Here is a 23,686-nt window from a genome sequence, read left to right on the forward strand (position 1 = left end):
AAAATAGATCCAGAGACATAGAAGCATCAAACAGACCATCAAACTTTAGAGGGAAGGCAGGTTGGGGGGAGTAAGAGACCAACCAAAGGACTGGTATGCATGCATATAGACATAACCAATGGACACAGACACTAGGGGGTTGCGGGCCTATGCTGGGGGCAGGGGTGGCCGGGGAGAGGTCAATGGGAGAAAAAGGAGACATATGTAATAATATATGTAATACTTTAAACAATAAAGAATTTTAAAAATACCACCACTTTATTGATTCCTGGGGGCACAAAGTCAGTTTGGGTGCAGGCTTGGTACCCTTCAAAGGAAATCTCAGCTAGTTGCCTCAAATCCAGGAGGCAGTTCAGATGCTTCCTCAACTTCTGTCATTATTATACTGGCCCTGTGGCCCAGTCCAGGCATCAGGTTCTTGTGGCACTTCTTTTGTAGCTACTTGTGTGTGTGGGGTGCTACCAGCTCCACCCAAGACATTAGGTATCACCATGTGGTTGTTGTTTCCGATCTGTACCGCTTGGCTGTTATGGATGAAAGGGTACCATAGCCCTTTAAAAGAAACAGAGGTGTTAGTGTGAGGGTTAAGTCTTCAGCAACTTCGGAGGAGCAGAGAGTGGAAGGGCAGCAGCACCTCGTGTTCACCCTGGGGAAAGGCAGAGACGGGGTCTCAGGGCCTCCCCGGGAGGGTGTCAGGGATGCCTTTGCCTTTCCCCTGTGGGCCGCCCCTTCAGAACCGGGTGTGCAGAAGCTCAAGAGTGGTGGCAGCTGACGTTTCTGACCCGGGTATTTGGATCTTTTCTGCTTGGAGGCCCTCAGTACTGACATAGCCACAATGGAATTTGGGGGTTCACAGAGTTGGTGCTGGGGAGCTAGAAGGCCTAGGACAAATCCAGGCTTTGCTGCAATCTCCGCAGGATCCAATCCCAAAGGGTATCAGTTTCTTCATTTATGAAATGAGAAGATTAGAGTAAGTGGCCTCTAGCCCTTTCTTTCCCCTTTTCTACCCCTCCTTGGGTAGGACTGGCAGCACCCCCCCACACACAAGGAGCTTCAAAAGAGGGCTTCTATATATGGTCTAGACCAGGGGTCCTCAAACTTTTTAAACAGGGGGCCAGTTCACTGTCCCTCAGACCGTTGGAGGGCCGGACTATAGTTTAAAAAAAACTCTGAACAAATTCCTATGCACACTGCACATATCTTATTTTGAAGTAAAAAAACAAAACGGCAGAAACACCCGCATGTGGCCCGCGGGTCGTAGTTTGAGGACGCCTGCTCTAGACTCTAGAGGATGAAGCTGGTGGAGGAATTGAGGGGGTGGGGTGGGGGGGGTAAGGAGTGGCTATGGTTACCTGGCATTGGCATTGGTCCTGGCTCCTTGGGAGGCCAGGTGGTGCTACATCTCTCAGTCCCCTGTGAACAACAAAGAGCTCTCAGGCTCCCTGTCCCAAGGCCTGATTCCAGGGCATACTTCTTCAGTTCCAAGTTTTCCCTGAAAAGGGGACAATATTTGCATCCCCTAGTCCTGCCAAAGTCTCACCTGATTTCCTTGGGGTCCCGGACCTGGGGTCCAAGCCGAGGTGGGGTTTCTGAATGGTGAGGTCTCTGAAGTTGGGGGAAGTTGGGCAGTTGAATCAGAAGGTGTCCCTGCTGTCCAGGCTTGTGGAACATGCTTTTTCTGTGCCTCAATCTTCTCAGGAAGGTTTGTACATTTTTCAGAAACAGAGCTGGGGGGCCCTTTCAGATTCAGGTTTTTCAGCATGTCAGAGACCCCGGGATCAGGGCTTCCTGGGTGTGCCCCACGGCCATCCATTTCTGTCCCCCTTGAACCTGGCTCAGGGGCAGACAACCTGTTGCCGTTCCTGTGCTCCGACAGGAACTTCTTCACCTGCCAGAAGAGAACTCGATGGGTGTGGAGGTGGGAGAGCCAGTGCAAACCCTAGGAAGACGTCCCCTGGTCCATAAACTGCTGTCAGGGAATTGGGAGTGGGGTGCGGAGAGTGGGGAGCGGGTTAAGGCACAAAGAGCAGTGGTCAGTGGGGAGTCACCAGGTAGCCCTGGGAGCCATGTGGTGCCATTCCTTCCCAGCTCTCAGATTGGGGCTGGTGTTGGGTACTCACTGTGGAGACTGCATCATCCATTTTTGTACCGGCTTCATCTCGTACCAGCTGGAGGGCTTTCTCAGTGTATGCTCGGCATTCTGGAGAGAAGGCAGAGTGGGTGGCAGGTGAGCAAAACTTCTTTCTCTGGGAAAGCCCTCTGCTGAGAGATCGAGGCCCAACCCAGCTGCCAGTTAAGTGGCCAGCTCACCTTGGAAAGAAAGCCTGTCCTTGGGCTCATGGCTCCAGCAGAGCTGCATTAACTCCGACAGTCCCTCCAGGCCAGGAGTGTCAGGGCCGGGCTGGGGCAGCTTTGTCAGTGGGGGCCGGACCTGCTCCTCACACACAGCTTGCTGCATCACTGTTATCCGGTTCACTGCTGAGGTGGGGGTGGGGGACATGAAGAGAAAGCATTCAGAGTAGGAGGGAGATCTGCTCCATCATAGAACAGGGCAGGGAGTGTAGTCCAATGGGAGGAGAGGAGGGGGTAGGACAGTCTGAGCAGGTAAGCAGGAAGTTGGAGGGCTTGGGGGCTTTCAGGAGGAGGGCGCCTGGCGTTAAGGACCCAATAGTCTGCTCAAAGTCTTACCCTCAGCTTCTCTTCCTGCAAGCACTGCCCACATTAGGATCCCGAAGCTGCAAGACACAAAAAGCTGAGGCCTCTCCCAACCTCTGGCAAAACTTCTCTTTCACACACCTTCCCCTAGAAGGGCCTGGAGAGGAGTCAACATTGAGGATGTGTGTTTGGCATGGTGTCTTACCTGTAGACATCACTGGCCATAGAGGCTCTCTGGTTTACATCAGCCAATAGTTCTGGGGCCAAGTAGGCTGGGGTGCCCCCTGACTTCCCAGACCCTGCCCCTGACTGTGAGCCTCCCAGAAATGTGGACAGCCCAAAATCTGCCAGCTGCAAAGGAAGGAAAGGAGGAGGAAGTAAGGGATGGACAATGCCAGGCAGCTTCCAGAATCCTCTTCTCTTCCCCCCCCCCCCCCCCCCACTCCCGCCCTTCATCCAGAAGATTCAGGTCCAGCCTTGTAAAGGGGGTGAGGAGGGTTAGGGAAACAGTAGGACCAATTGGGCCTTGTTTTGAAGGTCTGCATTCTCTTTGAGGGTGGGTCAAGGTCTGAGTCTCCTGGGCTGTCAGCCATGGGCCTTTGGAGAGCCTAGTGGGGTGGGCATGTCGAAGTGGCTGTGTTGGTCAGGGCCTCTATCACTTGGTGTGGCAGGGGCTAAAGCTTCTGGATACGCCTTGACACTTGGGCAGCCCTGTGTCCAGAGGGAGATGCTGAGGGTATTCCGTAGACAGAGCTGCCGCAGATGCTTTTTCAGTTGGTGGGGCTGGAGCAGCTCTGGGGCACGACCTATCTAGAGGCTGGGCTGGGATGTGGACAGGCTGACCTTGACATGCAGGTCCGGGTCCAGCAGGACGTTGGAGGGCTTCAGGTCCCGGTGCAGAAGCACGGGGTCCTGGCTGTGCAGGTAACACATCCCGAGCACCAACTCCTGCAGCAGGCGGCAGATAAGTGGCCAGGGCCGAGGGCACTGGGGTTGCAGCAACCCTGCCAGGGAACCATTCTCCATGAATTGAGTCACCAGAGCTGGCCCCGACGCGTCGTCCCACTCCAGCTTCTCGGTGATCCCCAGCAGGGGCAGCACGTTGGGGTGACGCAGACTTGCCATGGCCTTCACTTCCCTGGATATCATCTTCCTACACTCCAGGAGAGAGTTGGAGTCTTGCTCTGCTGGGCAGATCTCTCCCTTCCCCACTCAGGCCCCCCCCCCCCCGCCCGCCCCCCCCCCCCCCCGCCCCAGCAGCCTGCCTCCTCAGCAAGACCCTGGCTAGTCAACCAGCAGCTGGGACACTCACGAGTCAACAATCTTGACTGCCACATCGTAACCCCATGTCTGGTGTTGCGCCTGGAACACTGTGCCGAACCCGCCTTGGCCAATGACCTTCGGGTTCTTCAAGTCCTTGATGGACACCAGGGGGGCTGGGGCACCTTTTTGCCTGGGAGAAGGGGCCTCTTCACCAGCTGGTATTGGTCCCAAGTCCCACAACCCCTCTGCCCTATGTGCCCCTGCCCTCCTTCCCTCCCCCCCATCCCCCGTGACTCAGAAGGATCAGCACAATCCACAGCCTCCCCCCCCCCCCCCCCCCCCCCCCGTGAGCCCCACTGTCCCCTGGCCTTGGTACCGGCACAACGGCAGTCCCAGAGTGAGTCCAAGGGGTATCCTGTGTCTCATTCTCCACTCACCATAACTTGCTGCAAGACATCAAACTGGAAGGTGCCAGGGGCTTCTGGAAGTTTCGAGTTCACACGGATGGAGTGACTTCTGAGAATAGGGTTTGTGGTAGAGAGAGGAGTCTGGGGGTGGGGAGAAGGGTCAATCTCCAGGCCACCTAAGTCACTGCACCAATTCCACTTCCCTATCCAGAGTGACTGAAGAACTTCCTGTTACAAAGAGCAGCTGACAGCCTTTAAGTTTCCTCCCGCCTCTGCAGTCCCGCCCCAAAGGGGCTGGGCAGAACGGAAGCTTAGAGCTTGTCTTTTCTAACTGATATTTCCTTGAGCAGCCTGGTACATGCCACAGCCTGGTTAGGTGTCACTTGCATTTAGGGTGCCACGAAGGAGTCCTCACGTTCCAGGAACCCACAATCAACCCATTCCTACAGCCAGTGTCTCCCACAGGCCTCCCAGCTCCACCACCCGCCAGGCCTGGGCTGGGGATGGGATGGAGCTGAGGAGGGTTTCGTGGTCCTAGGGCTCATCTCTCCCACAGCTACCCTAAGATCACAGCTAACCCTTCTGTAATGCTCACCATGTGCCCGGTACAAAGATGGGCTTATTTATTCTCACGTCAACCCTAAGGGCATAGGTACCACTTTCATTACTTCTTTATGGATAAGAAAACACAGGCCCTGATAGTTTACCTCGCCCAAGCCAGTGTGGAACTTCAGAGCCTGCCTCCCAGCCAGTAGGCTTTCCTGTTTTCACACAGGCTTCAGGGCTGTCCACTCAGGTGGTGGTGAAGGTGGCTGAGGAAGGTGTGAAGCATCCAACCGAGTGCTGACGGGTCCCTGTCTGTATTCCTGCCCAGTCCCTGACAGCTGCTCTCACTGAGGCAAGCCCCTGGCATTGGTAGTGACTTGTCTGCTGTCAAGATCAAGAACCATTCCCAGGGCCTTGTGGTAGGCTAGATGAACGGCCCAGCCAGCGGCTGGTTGACACGGAGGAGTACGCTGCAGTGGAAACACCTCAGAGCATCCCTACCCTCTCCCCCGCATGCCAGCTCCTCCATGCTTATTCCCTGGTTTACACACCTTCCCCATAAGCATATGCTCTGGACAAGGGCTTTTCAGAACTCAGGAGCTTGGGGAGCCTTAAGGATTTAGGATAGACAAAAAGTTATTTTACCCATGCAATGCCTGACCAGGGCTGGAGCTTGTGGGAACGAGATACAGCCAGCTCTGGGCACCCAGTCCTTCACAGGGAGACCGTAACTTCTAGGGCTTCCTTAAGAAACCGATCACCCCCTCTGGAGCTCCATACTCACTGGGAGGAAAGAGGAGGTGGGGCTTCTTTATGGTTTAGGGGCTGTCACCTGCACAGCTGACAGAATCAATCTGAAACAGACTTTATTACAGAGATATGACGGTGTCTCACAGACTATAAAGGCAAGTGCATCAGGTCCTCAAAAAAGTGTAGTCAAGAGCAAAGAGCTGTCAGAGAGGGCAGCCATTCCCCTCATGATCCTCTTTAGGGAGAAGACCCTGGGCTCAACATCTGGGCTTCACTCAAGGGGAGCAGGCAGAAAGGTGTTTAAAGACATGCCCCCCCCCCCCAAAAAAAAAAAGGCCTTTCTATGGTAGAATTTCTTAGATTGGGACAAGACCCTGAGAATCACGGGTAAGCCACTATGCAGTATAGGGCTGGGGATAGTTTCAGAGCCTGTACTGCTTTTTAAAAATATATATATATTTTTTATTGATTTCAGAGAGGAAGGGAGAGGGAGAGAGAGAGAGAAACAGAAGCAATCAATGATGAGAGAGAATAATACCAGGGATAGAGCCTGCAACCAGGGCATGTGCCCTTGACCAGAATCGAACCAGGGACCCTTCAGTCCACAGGCTGATGCTCAATCCACTAAGTCAAACCGGCTAGGGCCCTGTACTGCTTTAAAAAAAAAAAAAATAAATAAAAAAAAATATATATATATATATATATATATATATATATATATATATATATATATAATTGATTTTTTACAGAGAGGAAGGGAGAGGGATAGAGAGTTAGAAACATTGATGAGAGAGAAACGTTGATCAGTTGCCTCCTGCACATTCCCTACTGGGTATGGGCCCCCAACCAAGGTACATGCCCTTGATCGGAATTGCACCTGGGACCCTTAAATCCTCAGGCCGACGCTCTATCCACTGAGCCAAACTGGTTAGGGCTCTACTGCTTTTTGACTCAAAATAAGCCAAACCCCTTTAAATGAAGGAGGGCAGGGATGGGAGCATGGAGGAGTGTCCGAGAAGACCCTCTGCTTCAGGCAGAAGGGAACAGGTGAGGCGAGATTTTTGAAGCTTCAGCCTTTCCTGAGGCCTGGTGCCTCTGGCCACAGTTGTCCCAGGCTTTTGGATTCCACTTGGCGGCTGCCATCCCTTCAGCTCTCTGCTCCTGATAGTCCTTGGTTACTTTCGGTCCAGCCCTAGTACCTGCTCTGGCTCCCTATCCCTAGTTGTTGGGGTGAGGGGTGGAGAGCAGAGGGTATGGTCTCTCTTCATATTCTAGCCCTAACTCCTTCTCATCTGTTGTTTGATTAAGAGATTCCAATTATAGACCAAATGGTATTAATTAATAAGGTGACAGCAAAAAAGATTGTGGATAATTTTTATTTTCCTTAGTGTTTGCATATATTATTTTTAGAAATACTTAAAGAAAGAAGAAGATTGTGATTATGCAAAGATTTAGCTATAAGGATATTCACTGAAGTGTTGTTTAAAATAGTGGGGGAAAAAAACCCAGAACCCTAAATATCCAATAATAAGAAAAAGATTAAATAAATTATGCAATAGAATACTATGTAGACCCTGGCCCGGTAGTTCAATTGGTTAGAGCTAAGTTCTCATACACCAAGGTTGCGGGTTCACTCCTGGGACAGGACACATAACAAGAATCAACCAATGAATCCATAAATAAGTGGAACAACAAATTGATGTTTTTTTTTCTCTCTCACTGTGTCTCTCTCTAAAATCAATCAATAAAAAAATGTAAAAGAGAAGAGTATGTAACCATTAAGATGATGCTCTAGACCTATTATTTATTTATATTATAAGTGTTTTTCATATTTCAAGTGGGAAAAAAGCAGGTTAGAAAACAACATGTGCCATATAATCACTTAAGAAAAAGCTCTTCCAGTACTATGAGTTCTCAAAAGCTTCCCATAGCAGAAAACTTAAATGCTATATAAAACACAACAAATACATATTTTAAAAATCCCTTAGTGAGCTCCCCCAAATAAAGGTAATCTAGCAAGGGCATCCGCCTGAAGCCAATAATACAAAACAAAAGGTAAATGGTAAATAAACGGAGAGGTCAACTTACTAGAAACCTAGAGCTTTAGGGACTGGGTAGAAGTATGGAAGGTTGGGGAGAACCGGACACTAAGCCCTAGGGTCGAGGAGGACGGAAGAGCTAAATGTGAGACACCGTCTTCTGCCCAAAGCTGGGACCTTTAAAAAGGTTAGATTCTTAGTGGAAAGGATAAAGTCCACCTGCTTACAGAGGGAACCTATAAGGAAAACTGTCTAGACTGCAGCACTAGATGTTAAAGTTAATAAAGATGTTAGTTTCCACGTGAGACCTGCTCTCTTCCCTTTGATTAAATAAACCATACACTGAAAAATGTAAGTGGCCCAGATTATTAATGCCCCCGAGAGTCCAGCAGGTGCAAACTGAATCCTCCTTAGAGGAAAGCATCCTCAATCCAGGCTTCTGGCTTAAATTTAGCCAAATTTAAATTTAAAAAAACATTACTAAATATATAAGGATTCAACTCATCATGAGGGAGAATCAGCAGGAACAATAATGAACAGGTTTAGATTTTTAAGGACTTCAGCTTTGGAATAATCAGATAATCTAAAGAAGTTATTGCAAAATGTTTAAAGAATAAAAGATAGAGCAGACAAACTGAATAAGGAATACGAGATTATAAAAAATGCCCAGACAGATTTAGGAAAAAAAATAGCATATAAAAAAATAAAAAATGTATGTAACCATTGAAATTAAAATTGCAATCCTTGATTAAACAGAAGATACAGCTGAAGAGAGAAAAGGTGCCAAGTTCGCAGTGTGAACTTTGGGACTGGCCGATTGGGCTTTTTATTCCCCCCCCCTTAATGGGTCATTATTACCATCATATCATCAACAATGCTGAAAGCTAGTCTGTTTACAGTTCACAGTCCACAAAGCACTTTCACAGTGTGTCACCACAAGCCTGTGAGGTGGGACCAATCGTCAAGTTTTGCAGATGAAGAAATAAAAAGGCCTCCCTTTTTGTCTGGATGGGAAAGACAAGCTTAAAGTGATAAGACCTTTTTTTACTGTGACCGTGCAGAACCCTCCCCGTGGCACAAGTCTGCTCTCCTCATCAGGGAAACCCTTATCTCTGCTCCCAGCTGCGGAAAAACAAACCTTGACCAGAGAAGGACGGGTGGTGCAACGATGAGCAAATGAACTGAGACTGGGCTGCACTGAACTTGGAAAAGCCAAAAAACAAACCCCAGGGTTTGAGCAGAGGAGTTATGAAGAGACTGTTCCACCTCGAAAGGGGTCTGTGATATTTCGATTTATAATAAGAAATATATATTTGTTCTTTGACAACAGAACCTCCTAAAACCCTTGGAATTTCCTCTGAAGAAAGTGGGAAAAGGTGCCTTTTTTAAGTCAATGAAGTGACTTTTGGGAAAACCCTTAGGTAAACTAAGAACCGGGCTGGTTGCCAGGGGAAACAACCCGGTGTTTGGAGAGTTGGAACTTTCAGTCTCACCTGCTCCAAGGAGGGCAGAGGAGCTGCAGTTTGAATCAACTGCCAAAGCCACTGATTCGGTCACGCCCCTGTATGAAGCCTCCATTAAACCCCAGAAGGACGGACTCGGAGAGCTTCCAGGTTGATGAACAAGTGGAGGTCCTGGGTGGCTGGTGCCTGAAGAGAGCATGGGAGCTCCGAGCCCTCTCCCGCATACCTCGCCCTATGCATCTCTCCACCTGGCTACTCCCGAGTTGTTCCTGTGCTCTCCCAGCCCCTGTCCGCCAGGCCACTGCTTCAGATTGCTTCCCTCGCTGGACGCCTAATGGTCAAAACACATGCTCTTCGGTCAGGCTGCCTGGGATTGAATTCTGGCTCTACAAGTTACTAGCTGTTTGACATTCAGCGATTTGCTCAATCTCTCTGAGCTTCAGTTTATTATAATACCTGTTGGATTGGGTTGCTGTGAGGATGAAATGAAATAAGGCATGAAAGAAAACAGCACATTTCCAGGTGCATAGTACGTGCCTGATAAGCGATAGGCATTAATACAATGACCATAATGGTGTTTCCAATCTGAGGAACATTTCTAACTCTCAATTTATTTGTACAGCAGAGACAAATGATTTAGCTGCTGCTCAGTGAAATAGCTAGCATTTCCTTCTCTCGGTAAATTCCCAGCCCCACCCTTCCTCCCCTTTAATGACTAACCCCCTCAGGTATTCTCTCTCCTCTCTCCCAGACGCCTGTTCTGAGAGAACAGTTGAGGAAGTCAATCAGTCCCTGCGGTGGTCTTGAGGAGAGGGGACTTTCATCCTGGGTCTCTAGCTTCTCCCACTGAAAGGCACTCCAGGTTGTCTGTCTGGCACAGAGTTGCTCACCAGGATTGAGAAGATTACATTGTTAACCCAAGCGTGGGGTTTGGGCCGGAGGCTGCTGCTTTTGGTGCCCCAAGCCACATGTCCTCAGGCCGCCTTTGACTTGAACTGCCGGTGGGGTGGATGGTGCCCACAGCCCTGCCATGCCCCAGGCGGAGGCCTTGTCTCTGTTTTTCTCCCTCAGTGGACAGAGGTGTGGCCAAAAGAGAGGAGAGTTAAGGCTCTGAGTGTAATCCTCACCAGGTTGGACACGGACACAGGTCAGCGCCCCAGCCTCCGGATCTTCAGAGGGTCAATTCTAAGGTGGATTCTACAGCTCTTCAGAGAGGCTCTGGCTGGGCTGAGCTCCACATCAGTGGCTAGCTCTGGTACCTTTTTATTGGCATTTTCTCCTTCCCTGATTTACATTTTCTTTTCTTTTTAAAAAATATATTTTTATTGATTTTAGAGAGAGGGGAAGGGAGAGGAACAAAGAGATAGAAACCCTGAAGACAGAAGAGAAGCAGTCCAGAGATGGAAGCCGCTGATGTGGCCTTCCCATACTAGCAGTTAGCAGCTGGGCATCACTGCAGATTGCCCAGGACCAAACCAGACAGAGTCGGACCTGCATGACCACCATTTGTCCACCATCCAGAACTGAAATGTCAGTGCTGACATGTACACATAAGGAACTGTTGGACATTGAAATTGGGTCTCAAAAGAACTGTAGGCCCAGAAAGAAACTCACTACACACTGATTCATTTGCCTGTCACCATAACCATTATTGCTTGTCTCATTTTCGGTTCTTATAAGTGTATTTCTAATAGCACATGATCTCACTCATCTAGGGGAAATAATGAACAAAATAGACTGATGAACAAGAACAGACCCAGAAACAAGGAGGCATGGATCAGACTGTCGGGCCTCAGTGGGAGGGTAGGGAAGGGTGGGGGTAAAGGGGGAGATCAACCAAAGGACTTGTGTGCAGGCATATGAGCCTAACCGGCGGTTAAGGACAACAGAGGGGTGGGGGCATTTGTGGGGAGGGGAGTGGGATGGGAATGGAGGGACGAGGACAAATATGTGATACCTTAATCAATAAAGAAATTAAAAAAAGAAAAAAAAAGAAACCCTGACTGGAATTGAACCGGTAACCTCTTGGTTCATGGATGGAAGCTTGATCCCTGAGCCATACCAGCCGAGCCCCTGAGTTACATTTTCTGTCCCCTCCCTCCCGATCCCTGGGGCCACCTTCCAGGAAGTCTCAAGTTCTGGTCTCAGGCACTGTGTTCAGGGGAACACAATCCAAGCCCTCTGCCCTGTTTCCTCCTCATTGTTTCTCTTCTGAATATCTTTGTGACTAGGACCCTCCCTATCTGGAAGGAAAGAGGAAAGGAGGGGAAAGGAAAGGAATAGAAAGGAATCTGACTACCTCAGAGATGGGGCATAAGGTATTCTGCCATCTAGGATGGGCTAGGCACTCTCTCATCTGGCATCTCACTCAAATTTTAACAACAAACCGGTGAAGCAGATTATTATTAGCCCCATTTTAGGGCTGAAGGAACTGAAGAGGTTGTGAGAGGTTAAGTAACCAGCCCTGGCCAAGCTCATAAACAACTTTGTGGCAGAACAGGGTTTTAAACCCAGATTTATGCTCTTTCAGCCACTTCCCTTTATGGGTGGGGTTCTTTAAAAGAATCTGAAAGCAAGACTTTTTTTTTTTTAACCATACTTGAATTTATTGGCATTGTCTATCTATGAACAGGACAGGTATGTTCCCGCCTCATGAAGTGAGATCATTATCTCCCCCTCTCTCCCTCCCTCCCTCCCTCCCTCCCTCCCTCCCTCCCTCCCTCCTTCCCTCCCTCCCTCCCTCCCTTCCTCCCTCCCTCCCTCCCTCTCTCCCTCCCTTCTTTCCTTCCTTCCTTCCTTCCTTCCTTCCTTCCTTCCTTCCTTCCTTCCTTCCTTCCTTCCTTCTTTCCTTTCTTCCTTCTTCCATTCTTTCTTTTTAAATAAGCAGAACTCTATTGGGGCTTTTGGAGAGTTTGCAATTTTCTCCCATTTTTTGAATGTATTGGGGTGACACTTGTTAACAAAATAGTGTAGGTTTCAGGTGCACAATTCCACAACACTTCATCTGTACACAGTATTGTGTATTCACCACCTCAAGTCTCAAGTCAAGTCTCCATCCACCACCATTTATGCCCCCTATATCCTCCTCCACCTCCCTCTACATCCCCACCCCCACAATCACCACGCTGTTGTCCATTTCCTTGAGTTTTTTTTCTCTTCTTTTTGCTCAACCTCTCTACCACCCCCATCCAGCCCACTCCCCACCTCCATCCAGCTATCAGCCTCCTCTCTGAGTCTGTCACTATTTTCCTATTTTCTTGTTAGTTCATTTTGCTCATTAGATCCCACATATGAATGAAATCATATAGTACTTGTCTTTCTTTGACTGGCTTATTTCACTTAGCATAGTGCTCTCCAGGACCATCCATGCTGTCACAAAGGGTAAGATTTCCTGCTTTTTCACAGCCCAGTAGTATTTCATTATGTAAATGTACCACAGCTTTTTTATCCATTCACCCACTGATGGGCACTTGGGTCACTTTTTAAAAAATTTCTTTATTGATTAAGGTGTCACATATTTGTCCTCATCCCCCCATTCCCATCCCCCATCCCTCCCCATGGATGCCCCCACCCCCCTGTTGTCCTTAACCATTGGTTAGGCTTGTATGCATGCACACAAGTCCTTTGGTTGATCTCTCCCCCCTACCCCCACCCTCCCCTACCCTCACTCTGAGGCCCGACAGTCCGATCGATGCCTCCTTGTTTCTGGGTCTGTTCTTGTTCATCAGTCTATGTTGTTCATCATTTCCCCTAGATGAGTGAGTCATGTGTTACTAGAAATATAATTATAAGAACCGAATGTGAGACTAGCTGTTCTGACAGGCATTACATTGTGGTTTTAATTTACATTTCCAGGATGACTAATGATATTGAGCCTCTTTTCATGTGCTTACTTGCCATCCACATATCTTCTTAGATAAGTGTCTGTTCAAAATTTGCCCATATTTTATTGAGTCATTTGTTTTCTTATTATTGAGTTTTAAAATTTCTTATATATTTGTTTTTCTCTTTGGTGGACTGTGCTTTTGGTGTCATCTATACGAGATCTTTGCAAATCTAAGGTCACATTTTTTTTTCTTGTTTTCTTCTAAAAGTTTTAGATAAGTGTTTTTACATTCATATCTGTTCATTTTATTTTAAAATAGATCTACTCAATTTAAAGGTTCAGATATCTCTGATTAAGGAATATGTGTGTGTGTACCTCTTGGATCTTTTTTGACCTTTTTTTCTTTTTTAAAAAAAATTTTTTTTTATTGATTTCAGAAAGGAAGGGAGAGGGAGAGAGAGAGAGAAACATCAATGATGAGAGAGAATCATGGATCAGCTGCCTCCTGCACAGCCCTACTGGGGATCAAGCCCACAACCTGGCTATCTGCCCTTGATCAGAATCGAACCCAGGACCCTTCAGTCCACAGGCCAACAACTCTATCCATTGAGCCAAATCGGCTAAGGCTCTCTTGGTTTTTACAGAAATTTGTTTTGAAAGTGTTAGATTGACTCACATTTAATAAAGGAACTACAGATGGGGAATTTGTGTAGCTTAGGCCAGTTTTTGGGTGGGAAAGGGAGCCTTCCACACCTGAAGCTTTGGTGTGGAGTTAGACAAGTAGCTCAAAGCATCAAGGATGTTTAAGTGACCACTATTCTCACCTAAAGATGTGCCTCCTCTGGCAAAGGTTTAAAGGGTGTTGCTTTGTTTTAATATTGGAAGCTGTGGAGAGGTTCTGATCTGTGTTGCAGCATGACCAGATTTGTGATTTAGGAAGACCAAGCCAGTGACTGCTTGGAGCATGGATTGAGTTGGGGAGATCTGGAGGCAGAGAAAACAGGAGACCACAGAGCAATTTAAGAAAGATGATGAAGCCCTGAACAGAGCTAATGACAGTGGGGATGGAGGGGATGGAGATATTTCTGAGGCATTAATGGAAGGATGTGGGGGATGAGAGATAAGGAATATTAGAAGTTTCTATTCTGGGACATTGAGAGAATAATACCATGAATGGAAATGTGGAACATAGAAAGGACACATATGTTGTGTGGGAATGGACTCTGTTAGGATGTGGGCACATTTGTGTGAGAGCCCAGTGCAGCAGCCTCAAGGGATCCCCAGAAGGCAGGAGGAAGCATGAGACTAGAGCAAGAAGAGTGGCAAGCACTGGGCTGAAATTAGTGGCATCAACCAGGAGAGTCTATGGAGGGAGAAAGGAAGAAGGTAGAGAACAGAGAACCCCACATTATGAAGGTCAGGCCAACAGAAGAGAAACTACTGAGAGAAACAGAGGTCAGGGAGGCAGAGGAAGAATCAGGAGAGAATCATCAGAGTCAGCTGCTACTGAGAAGGCATTAACTTTGAGTTTCCCCAAAAGAAGAGCCAGAGCATGGATTTAGGTACAGGTAGGTTTTTTGGGGAGGGATCCCAGGAAGCAGGCGTGAAGAATCACAGAAAATGAGGTAGAGAAGAAGGAAAAGTCAATAAAAGAGTGTTTTATTGAGATTTCAGTTGTAGGCAATGCAGGCTTCATTCCAGTAGAACTTCCAAACTTAGAGAATGCCTCCCAGAATTGTCCACATGAAAGATGGGAGTCTGGAATATCCATCTGCCAATGTCTGTACTCATTAATTGAGGATTGCAGCTGGATACTAACTGCCTGCACTTCCTGGCTATGATTGCATCAGAGTGCGCTAGGGGAGGGGTGATGTGCAAGTCCCATTGCATGGGAGAAGGACCTCATAATGGTTAATTTTATTTATCCACTGGGAGGGTATTTTTGGATGAGATTAACATTTAAGTTGGTGAACTTTGAGTAAAGCAGCCTTCATAATGTAGGTGGGCCTTATCTAGTTAGTTGAAGGAATTATCCAGCAGACTGCCTTCAGACTTCATCTGGACCATCAGTTCTCTTGGGTCTCCAGTCTGCTGGCCTTTGGACTGAAACCGTGCGCACCATTGGCTCTCCTCAGTCTTGAGCCTGCAGGCCCACAATGAAGATTATAGACTTGGCAGCCTCCGTAGTTGTGTGATCCAATTCTTTATAATAAATCTCTCTCTCTCTCTCTCTCTCTATCTATAAACACACACACACACACACACACACACACACACACACACACACACACACACACACTAGAGGCCCGGTGCACAAAATTCGTGCACAGGGGTGTGTGTCCCTCAGCCCAGCCTGCACCCTCTCCAATCTGGGACCCCTCAAAGGATGTCTGACTGCCCGTTTAGGCCTGATCCTACCGGGATCGCGCCTAAACGGGCAGTCGGACATCCCTTTCACAATCCAGGACTGCTGGTTCCCAACTGCTTGCCTGCCTGCCTTCCTGATTGCCCCTAACTGCTTCTGCCTGCCAGCCTGATCACTCCTAACCACTCCCCTGACAGCCTGATTGATACCTAACTGCTCCCCTGCCAGCCTGTTTGCCCCTAACGGCCCTCCCCTGCAGGCCTGGGTTCCCCCCAACTGCCCTTCCCTGCAGGCCCGGTCACCCCCAACTTCCCTCCTCTGCCAGCCTGGTCACCCCTAACTGCCCTCCCCTGCAGGCTTGATCACCCCCAACTGCCCTCCCTTGCAGGCCTGGTCCCTCCCAACTGCCCCCCCCCCCCCCCCGCTGGCCATCTTGTGGCGGCCATCTTGTGTCCACATGGGGGCAGCCATCTTGTGTGTTGGAGTGATGTTCAATTTGCATATTACTCTTTTATTAGATAGGATAGAGGCCTGGTGCATGGGTGGGGGCCAGCTGGTTTGCCCTGAAGGGTGTCCTGGATCAGGGTGGGGGTTCCCTTGGGGCGTGGGGTGGCCTGGGTGAGGGGCCTGTGGTGGTTTGCAGGCTGGCCATGCCCCCCAGCAACCCAATCAGAGGCCCTGGTATCTGGGATTTATTTTTCTTCTATAATTGAAACTTTGTAACCTTGATCGGAGCCAAGCCTCCTGCTTGCTCTGTGGCCGCAGCCATTTTTGTTGGGATTTATTTATCTTCTATAATTGAAACTTTGTAGCCTTCAGCAGAGGCCAAGGCAGGCCAGGGCTGTGGAAGCTTAGCTTCCTCCATCGCCGGGGCAACCCAAGCCTCCTGCTCTCTCCAACTCCCTGGCTGCTGCCAATTTTGTTGGGATTTATTTATCTTCTATAATTGAAACTTTGTAGCCTTGAGTGGAGGCCTGGGCCTGCCAGGGTGTGCGGAAAGCTTGGCTTTCTCCATTGCCGGGGAAACCCAAGCCTTCTGCTCGCTCTGTGGCCGCAGCCATCTTGGTTGGACTAATTTGCATACTTGCTCCTGATTGGCTGGTGGGCGTGGCTTGTGGGTATAGTGGAGTGGTGTTTAATTTGCATATTACTCTTTTATTAGATAGGAGATATATATACAAATCCTATTGGTTTTGTTTCTCTGGAGAACCGTGACTGATACAGACCTGAAGCAGAATGTGAAGGTCAAGGTGCGGACCTGATGTAGGATCTTGGCAGTGCAATGTGTGTATGAGCTCACACAGAACTGTTCTGTGGCTGAACTCAGGATGTGACCATAGTTATCTGTGGCTGAACTCAGGTGTGGCTGAACTCAGGATGTGACCATAGTTATCTGCTAAAGATAGTAAACAGGGGAGGACTCACACAGCTTGTGGGGTTTGAAAGTATAAAAGAGACTATGGTGACTGTTGAGAGAGGAGTTTTATGTTTCAGTTTGAGTGAGTTAATGAGTGTGTGTGATCTGCAGAAATTACCATTGAGAAGTCTGGTAGTGAAGGGAAGGAAAGAGAAATGAATGTTAGGTTAAACAAGGAAAAGGATCAAGGGATTTTAAAAAATCTTTTTCTCTTTTTTTAGGATGGAGACTTGAGCCTGTGGAGAAGAGGGAGTAGCAGTAGGGAGGGAAAAGTTACAGGCCTAAGAGGGAGTGAGGACTCTGAATAGTGGGTAAGCACAGATTCAGAAGGTAGAAGAATTAGCCTTGCTCAGAATTAAGAATGCCTTTTTATGAAAAGAAAACAAGAAATAGGAAATAAGTTAAGATACTGAGTTACACTGAAGAGATAGGAAGGAAATAGTTTCTATATGCTCAGACAAGTAGGGAAGAGAGAGGTAATGTGTAGTTTAGCGGCAAGAATGCAGGTTTGGAGTCAGATTAATAGACCTCGGCTGGGATTTCAGCTTCAACATTTCAGCTGTTTGTTTTGGGAAAATTCATTAATCTCTGTGTCAATTTCCATATACTGTATATATAATGGGGCACTAATTAATATCTACTTAACAAGGTTTGTGGGTGGAGAGAACTATATGATATATGTATTACAGTGCCTGTCACATAATAGACACTTAAAAGATAATAACAATTACCAAGTAAAGCAATTTTCTGAGTGGAAAAAATTAAGTGGGACTTGGGTATGCATGAACTCTTATGAAAAGTGGGAAATAGAGACAAATATATTATTTATAGGATTTTTTCAGTTGTAGATTTTACATTTAATTATTTTTATAGATTTCATTTCTCTGCTGAAATTCTCCATCTTACCATCCACTTTCTCAAACTTATTAATTGTGGTTATTTAAAAATTCATGTCTTATAAGTCCAATATTTGGATCAGCTGTGGGTCTGTTACTATTGAGTATTTTTCTCTCTCTTGGTTTTCAGTAATTTGATGATATCTCCTGAGGCATCTGATAATTTCTGACTGAATGACAGTTATTGTGCCAAAAAAATTGTAGAGATAGTTGTGTCTGCATAATATTATATTTCTTCACAGATAATTCACTTTAATTTCTGGCAGGCAATTAAAAGAGGGGAAAATCACTTTAATCCAATGTGGTTTTGAGTTGATTTGAAGCTGAGTTTCAGTCTTAGTGTAGGCTGATCTATTTCCAGATTGTCCTTTGTGCCAATTATCAATTAACCCTAGCCCTAGCCCCACCCTTCACTTCCTGCTTTACAATACAGGAGCTAGATTCTGTAAATATTTTTCTTTTGCCAGCTGGCACACTGTTAAGCATTGTCAGTAGAGGGTGCTGGAGAAACACTGGAGTAGGAAGAGGTCTCTCCCCAGTTCTGACGTTCCTTTGGCCCGGCTCCAGTGGCATGAACCACTTCTTTAGTGCATGGCAGTCAACAGTGCTCAGCAGCCAACAGCTTCACCTGTCACCTCCTTAGGTGGCTTCTCAGCGAACTGCAAATGATGAGGCACCTCCCCATGAATGACTTCCCCTGACACCTTCTTGGGCATCTCAGCAACTCCCTACACCAGCTAGTGAGCCAGGTTCTCTTAAACTAAGCCTGGATCTCAGCCCTGCGAGAAAGTTTGGGGCAGGATGGGTGGTCTTTCTTGGATATTTTATTTTAGTTCTAGGAGGCGTAGCTCTTTTTCATATCTGCTATTCCCCCTTTCTTCATAATTATCTTTTCTTCTTACTAGCCAATCTCTCAGTAATTCAGTGCCCTTTTATAGTTAATACTTCTTTATATTAAACTTTACCAGTTCAGATTCCTGTGTGATATCTGCCTCTTGATTAAGCCCTGACTGATACAGCTGTAATCTTAGGATATAGTTCTTCAGGGGCTCTGACTGAAATCCTGGGGGAATTTATCAGGGCCCTCCTTCTTGACAGGTCTTTAACTCCAATTTTTGTTTCCTCAGTACCACAAGACTGCTGAAAGTTCTCTGCAGGCTCCTACCTAATAATTGGGGACCATTATTCTTTCTACCACATCTTGTTTCTCAGAACTATGGATTCTGGTAATAGATAAACAATACCATTTATTAGTCACTAGGTCAAAGTATAAAGAGACCTTAACCTCAATATGTATCTCCTTGATGGAGAATTAAATGATTGTTCAATAAGCCATTCCACTAATCGATAGGTAGGATTGTATGTAGCAAAACCTTAGAGAATATGTGGGGCACTTGCAATTGGATATGAGTAAAGAAAACGAGATTCCTTCCACATTCTAGCAAGGCAAATTATGTGAGCTTCTGAGGCACCAGGTAGCAGTTCCTATAGAACAAGTTAAAGATAATAAGCAATATGGAATTTTAGGGTTGGAAGTTTGCTTCCAATGCCATTGGACAGTTAAAGATAGGAGAACAAAGAACTTAGAATATCCACCTTGAAGCCCAGAAGAAAATACAGCACTGTTTCATGCAACTTTCTCTCGTAGATGTCAGATATAAACTAAACTCTGAAACTGATCTTGCACATCATTGAAATGAAGATGAGTTTACAACCTCACCAAGATTCTGCAGTGAAAGTAAGAATAATGATTTGGAAAAATATTAGGGACTTGGCAATCCAAAGCCTACCTAATAAAATAGTAATATGCAAATTGACCGCACCTTCGCTATGCCCAAGCCACGCCCACCAGCCAAAGCCACACCCACCAGCCAATCAGGGCCAGTATGCAAATTACCCAACAAAGATGGCGGTTAATTTGCATATGCTGAGAGAGGGAGGAGTGAAGACTGAAGACAACTTAGAAGGAAGAGGGAGGAAAAGCAGAAAGCAAGGTGGCTGCCAGAGGGAAAGCCCAGGCGGGGCGGGGCGGGGTGGAATGGGGCGGAGCGGGGCGGGCAGCAGTGGCGAGTGGGTGCAGGCACAGTGGCCGCAAAGGCGGCGGCAGCGGCAGCGCATGCGGCCGCAACAGCCGCTTGCAGGATTTTCCTGCAAATGGGCTACTAGTATGGACATAAGAAAAGAACTAGAAGTCTTGGGAAAATCCAATCGAATTGTCTCCTTTGAAGCAATTCACTGTTTCCTCCTTGCAAAGGGGAGAGTGAGACTCTGCTTTGCTATGCCCCACCCCCTCTACACTCACCTTCTTACACTCATCCTCTGACCAGGATGAATGAGAGAATGAGAAGCAACAACGTGTCAAAGTAAATAGGAATGCTACCCAGAAGGAGCTGTAGGAAATTTCTAAGGCAAAATCTAGGGAATTATACTAGTATGTGATTATGAAATTGAATGTACCTGGCTGGGTGCTCAGTTAGAGTATCATCCAATATGGCAAGGTTTTGGGTTCAGGACACATATAAGAATCAACCAATGAATGCATAAATAAGTGGAACAACAAATTTCTCTCTCTCTCTCTCTCTCTTTCTCTCTCGTAAAAAAATGGAATGTATATGATCATGAATTTAATTGGATCATGAATTCATCAAAAAAGACAGGACCTAATTTCACCTGGAACCAAATTGATTGCATTAAAGGTCTACAACATATATTGCAAATGTTTAGCCTGCAAAAAAGCCTCAGTATCTGCCATTTTAAATGTCTTTTTGGTTTTGCCCTTTGACCAATGATTCAGGAGAAGCATAGTTCTTCCTGGGAGCTGAGAGAAAAGTGTCTCTGGTTACAGTGAAGACTCCGAATAGTTGCTGTAGACAACATCCTTAAAATAGGATAACCATAAAGCTCATAAATCAACTTCTTCTTAACTATGTAAAGAACTTGATTTTACTCTGTAATACATACTGAGAATAATTACATGGTAAGTCAAGAGTATTCTATATTAGAGGAAAGGACAATATGAGTAATTAGATTTATGGATAATCTCCAAATCCCATTTCTCTAGTTGGCAGAGGCTGCTAATTGACCCCCAGTGACCTTTCTTCCCATCTTCCTTAGTAATAAAACCTGACATTTTTAGCTTCACATATGTGCACTTGGAAGAAATTCACTTCCCAGCCTCCCTTACAGCCATATATGGCCATATGACTAAATTTTGGCCACTGGGAAGTAAATATAAATGGTGGGGGGAGAGGGAGGGTGTGTGTTCTTCTGCTCTTATTTTGTTGTTCTTGGTTTAAATATGGGTATGATGGCTGGACCTTGAGCAGCCATTTTCCATGATGTGGAATGCTAAGGATGGTGGAACAGCTAGCTAGAAGGAGCTTGGGAGCCTGTGGGACTGCCATACCAGACCTTGGGTGCCTACCTGCAGAGCTTTTACATGAGAGAGAAGTAAACTTCTATTTCACTTAAACTATAGATTTAAGGTTTTTATGTCATACACAGCCAAGCCTCATTCTAATGGGTGCTCCTAGTTATTCAAACACCATCTCCTACCAACTGTTCAATTAGTCAACCACCGTCTTCTAGCAATCTTTGTATCCCAGAACTTAGCATGGTGTGTGGCACATAATAGATTTTTGTTAAATGTGAGAGATTGAATAGACAATGGACAATGGTCAGGCCATATATAACAATAGAACTCTGACCCACAATCTGCAGCAACTAGCCTGAGAAACCAACTCATTGTTTATACCAATCAGCCCAGGAAGCCAGTCTACTGTCTGTAAGACAGACTTGTAGGAAGTCAGACCACTGCCTTCAGCAACCAGCCTAGGAAGCCATATAGTAAGCCCTGTAACAATCTTCCCAAAGCCAGCTCTCGATTAATATCTGACAACTTTCCTAATTTTTGTCCCCACTTTCAAATTAGGACCGATTGGAGAAAGCCAAATAGTGCACCCTGCTTCCGGTCAGCCCACCTACAGCTTCCCTAGCCAGTCAACATACCCAAGGCTTTCCTTTTTTTCACTATAAAGCTTTCCCATTCTTTTACCTGACTTTGAGTCTCTGCCAAAATGCAAGTGATGGTGACTAACTCTATTGCTGTAACAAGCTCTGAATAAATAGCTTTTGCCTGTCTCATTTAATTGGTCTTCATTTATTTCCACAAATGTTAGTTAAATGGATAAAACTTAGAAAGTAAGAGACTTTTGTAGAAAAAAAAGGACAAAGCCCCTCTCAGAGAACTGTACACTTTAGTGAGGTACACAGACATTAAATAAATACATACATAATGCATTATGTATGTATTCACAGTGTTATGAATGCTATGAGAATGCTATGGGATTGTAGCTGAGATCTAGAGATGAATAAAAGTTAGTCAGGCAAGGAGGGTTGTGTGTAAAGAGAGAAGAAACAGCATCTGTGGAGTCCTAGAAACAGGAAGGACTTGGTACAGACTGAGAACTGAAAACATCCAGCACCATGAAGAGACTGTGCCTCAGGTTCTGAGGACTCACTGGTTTGCATCCTTCCTGAAGCCTCATTCTCTTTTTCTGTTAGTTCTGTGATCTCATCTTTCAATATGTCCCTCTTTTGCTTAAGTTATATGGAGTCAGTTTCTGTTGCTTCCAGCCAAACATCTCTTACTGATAGAATTGTTTTGTTATATCTCCAGAATTACTGTTTTTTGTTAAACTCTTTTATCAGTATATAACCTTTCATATATTTATGTCTTATCTCCCAATCATAAAATATGTACCTGGAAGGAGCCACTAACTTTGGGGGTGACTTGTTACACAGCATTTGCTCAGGCTTGAGGTTCAGGATCTAGGTGACAAGATCTGGTCCCTTGTGCCTGAGCTTGGTGCCATGATACTTGAGGGTCTATGGGGAGAGGATAAATGTGGGAGGAGTGTGAATTGTTGTGATCATCTAAATATATATATTTTTTATTGATTTTTTACAGAGAGGAAGAGAGAGGGATAGAGAGTTAGAAACATCAATGAGAGAGAAACATTGATCAGTTGCCTCTTGCACACCCCCTACTGGGGATGTGCCCGCAACCAAGGTACATGCCCTTGACCGGAATCGAACCTGGGACCCTTGAGTCCGCAGGCCGATGCTCTATCCACTGAGCCAAACCGGTTTCGGCATGTTGTGATCATCTAAAGATGGCCACATGGCCCTACCTGGTTTTAGTCAGTGGATAGAGCATCAGCCTGCAGACTGAAAGGTTCCAGGTTCGATTCCGGTCAAGGACACATGCCCGAGTTGCAGGCTTGATCCCCAATAGCGGGTGTGCAGGAGGCAGCCGATCAATGATTCTCTCTTATCATTGATGTTTCTATCTCTCTCTTCCTCTCCCTTCCTCTCTGAAATCAATAAAAATATATTTTAAAAAAATATGGCCACATGTATGTGTTCATACTGTTCTACATGCTCATTTTACAGTGTAACTGCTACTCTTTCCATCTGGAGGTGAGGTCTATGTTCCCACCCCATGATTCTGGCCAGGGGCTTGTGACTGCCTTCACCAATGAAATACACATCATAAAAAGGATGTAACTCCTACCTGGAGTGCTCTCTCTCACGCTTGCCATGTCGTAAGGAAGCCCAAGCCATGTGGAGCAGTCACATGTAGGTGGTACAGCCAATTGCTCTAGCTAAAATCTTAGCCGAAAGTCAACATCAACTGCTAGACGTATGGTGATTCTAGCTCCCAGCCTTTAAGTCCCCCACCAGATACTGGGGAGCAGATAAGAGCCTTCCTCACTGTACCCTGCCTGAACTTCTTACTCATAGAAACCATGAAAGATAGTAAATGGTCATTGTGCTTTGAAACCACAAAGTTTTGGGAGTGATTTGTTATGCAGTAAGCAAAACTAAAACATTATATAAAAAACTCATAGTGTTTATTTGAGTTTAAATTTTTTTCAATAAAGGAGACAATGGAAAGCTATTAGCTTCAATCCTGGAGAAACTAAGATAGTTGCAATTTTTTGAATTTATTATGAAATGGGATTTTTATGAATCTTGCCAATCTTATCCATAGGTTT

At 46.2% G+C, this 23,686-nt stretch overlaps 1 protein-coding gene across 3 annotated transcripts; it reads right to left on the bottom strand.

Moving 5' to 3' along the window:
* Window positions 1-236: 236 nt before the first annotated feature.
* RIPK3 (receptor interacting serine/threonine kinase 3) lies at window positions 237-4,518 on the bottom strand. Of its 3 annotated transcripts, XM_008158442.3 has the most exons (10): window positions 4,356-4,518; window positions 3,968-4,108; window positions 3,499-3,808; window positions 2,861-3,006; window positions 2,689-2,735; window positions 2,311-2,478; window positions 2,121-2,200; window positions 1,541-1,888; window positions 1,353-1,413; window positions 237-552 (listed from the first exon to the last, which is right to left on the bottom strand). In XM_008158442.3, the coding sequence occupies exons 1-10, from the start codon at window positions 4,373-4,375 to the stop codon at window positions 365-367; spliced, it is 1,509 nt and encodes a 502-aa protein (XP_008156664.2). In that variant the 5' UTR covers window positions 4,376-4,518; the 3' UTR covers window positions 237-364. The 3 variants fall into 3 exon arrangements, with proteins under 3 accessions (XP_008156664.2, XP_054572456.1, XP_054572455.1); XM_054716481.1 differs by lacking the exon at window positions 4,356-4,518 and having other exon boundaries at window positions 3,499-3,659; window positions 3,968-4,057; XM_054716480.1 differs by lacking the exon at window positions 1,353-1,413 and having other exon boundaries at window positions 429-552.
* Between the last annotated feature and the right edge of the window lie 19,168 nt (window positions 4,519-23,686).

This window comes from Eptesicus fuscus, chromosome 5, assembly GCF_027574615.1.
Source record: "Eptesicus fuscus isolate TK198812 chromosome 5, DD_ASM_mEF_20220401, whole genome shotgun sequence".
NCBI lineage: Eukaryota > Metazoa > Chordata > Mammalia > Chiroptera > Vespertilionidae > Eptesicus > Eptesicus fuscus.

Coding starts and splice junctions, on each gene's coding strand:
- RIPK3 (XM_008158442.3), bottom strand. CDS start 4,375: ATGTCTTGCAGCAAGTTATG. Junction 4,109..4,355: donor ATGTCTTGCAGCAAGTTATG/GTGAGTGGAGAA, acceptor CCCTTCTCCCAG/GCAAAAAGGTGCCCCAGCCC. Junction 1,414..1,540: donor CGGGACCCCAAGGAAATCAG/GTGAGACTTTGG, acceptor TGTTGTTCACAG/GGGACTGAGAGATGTAGCAC.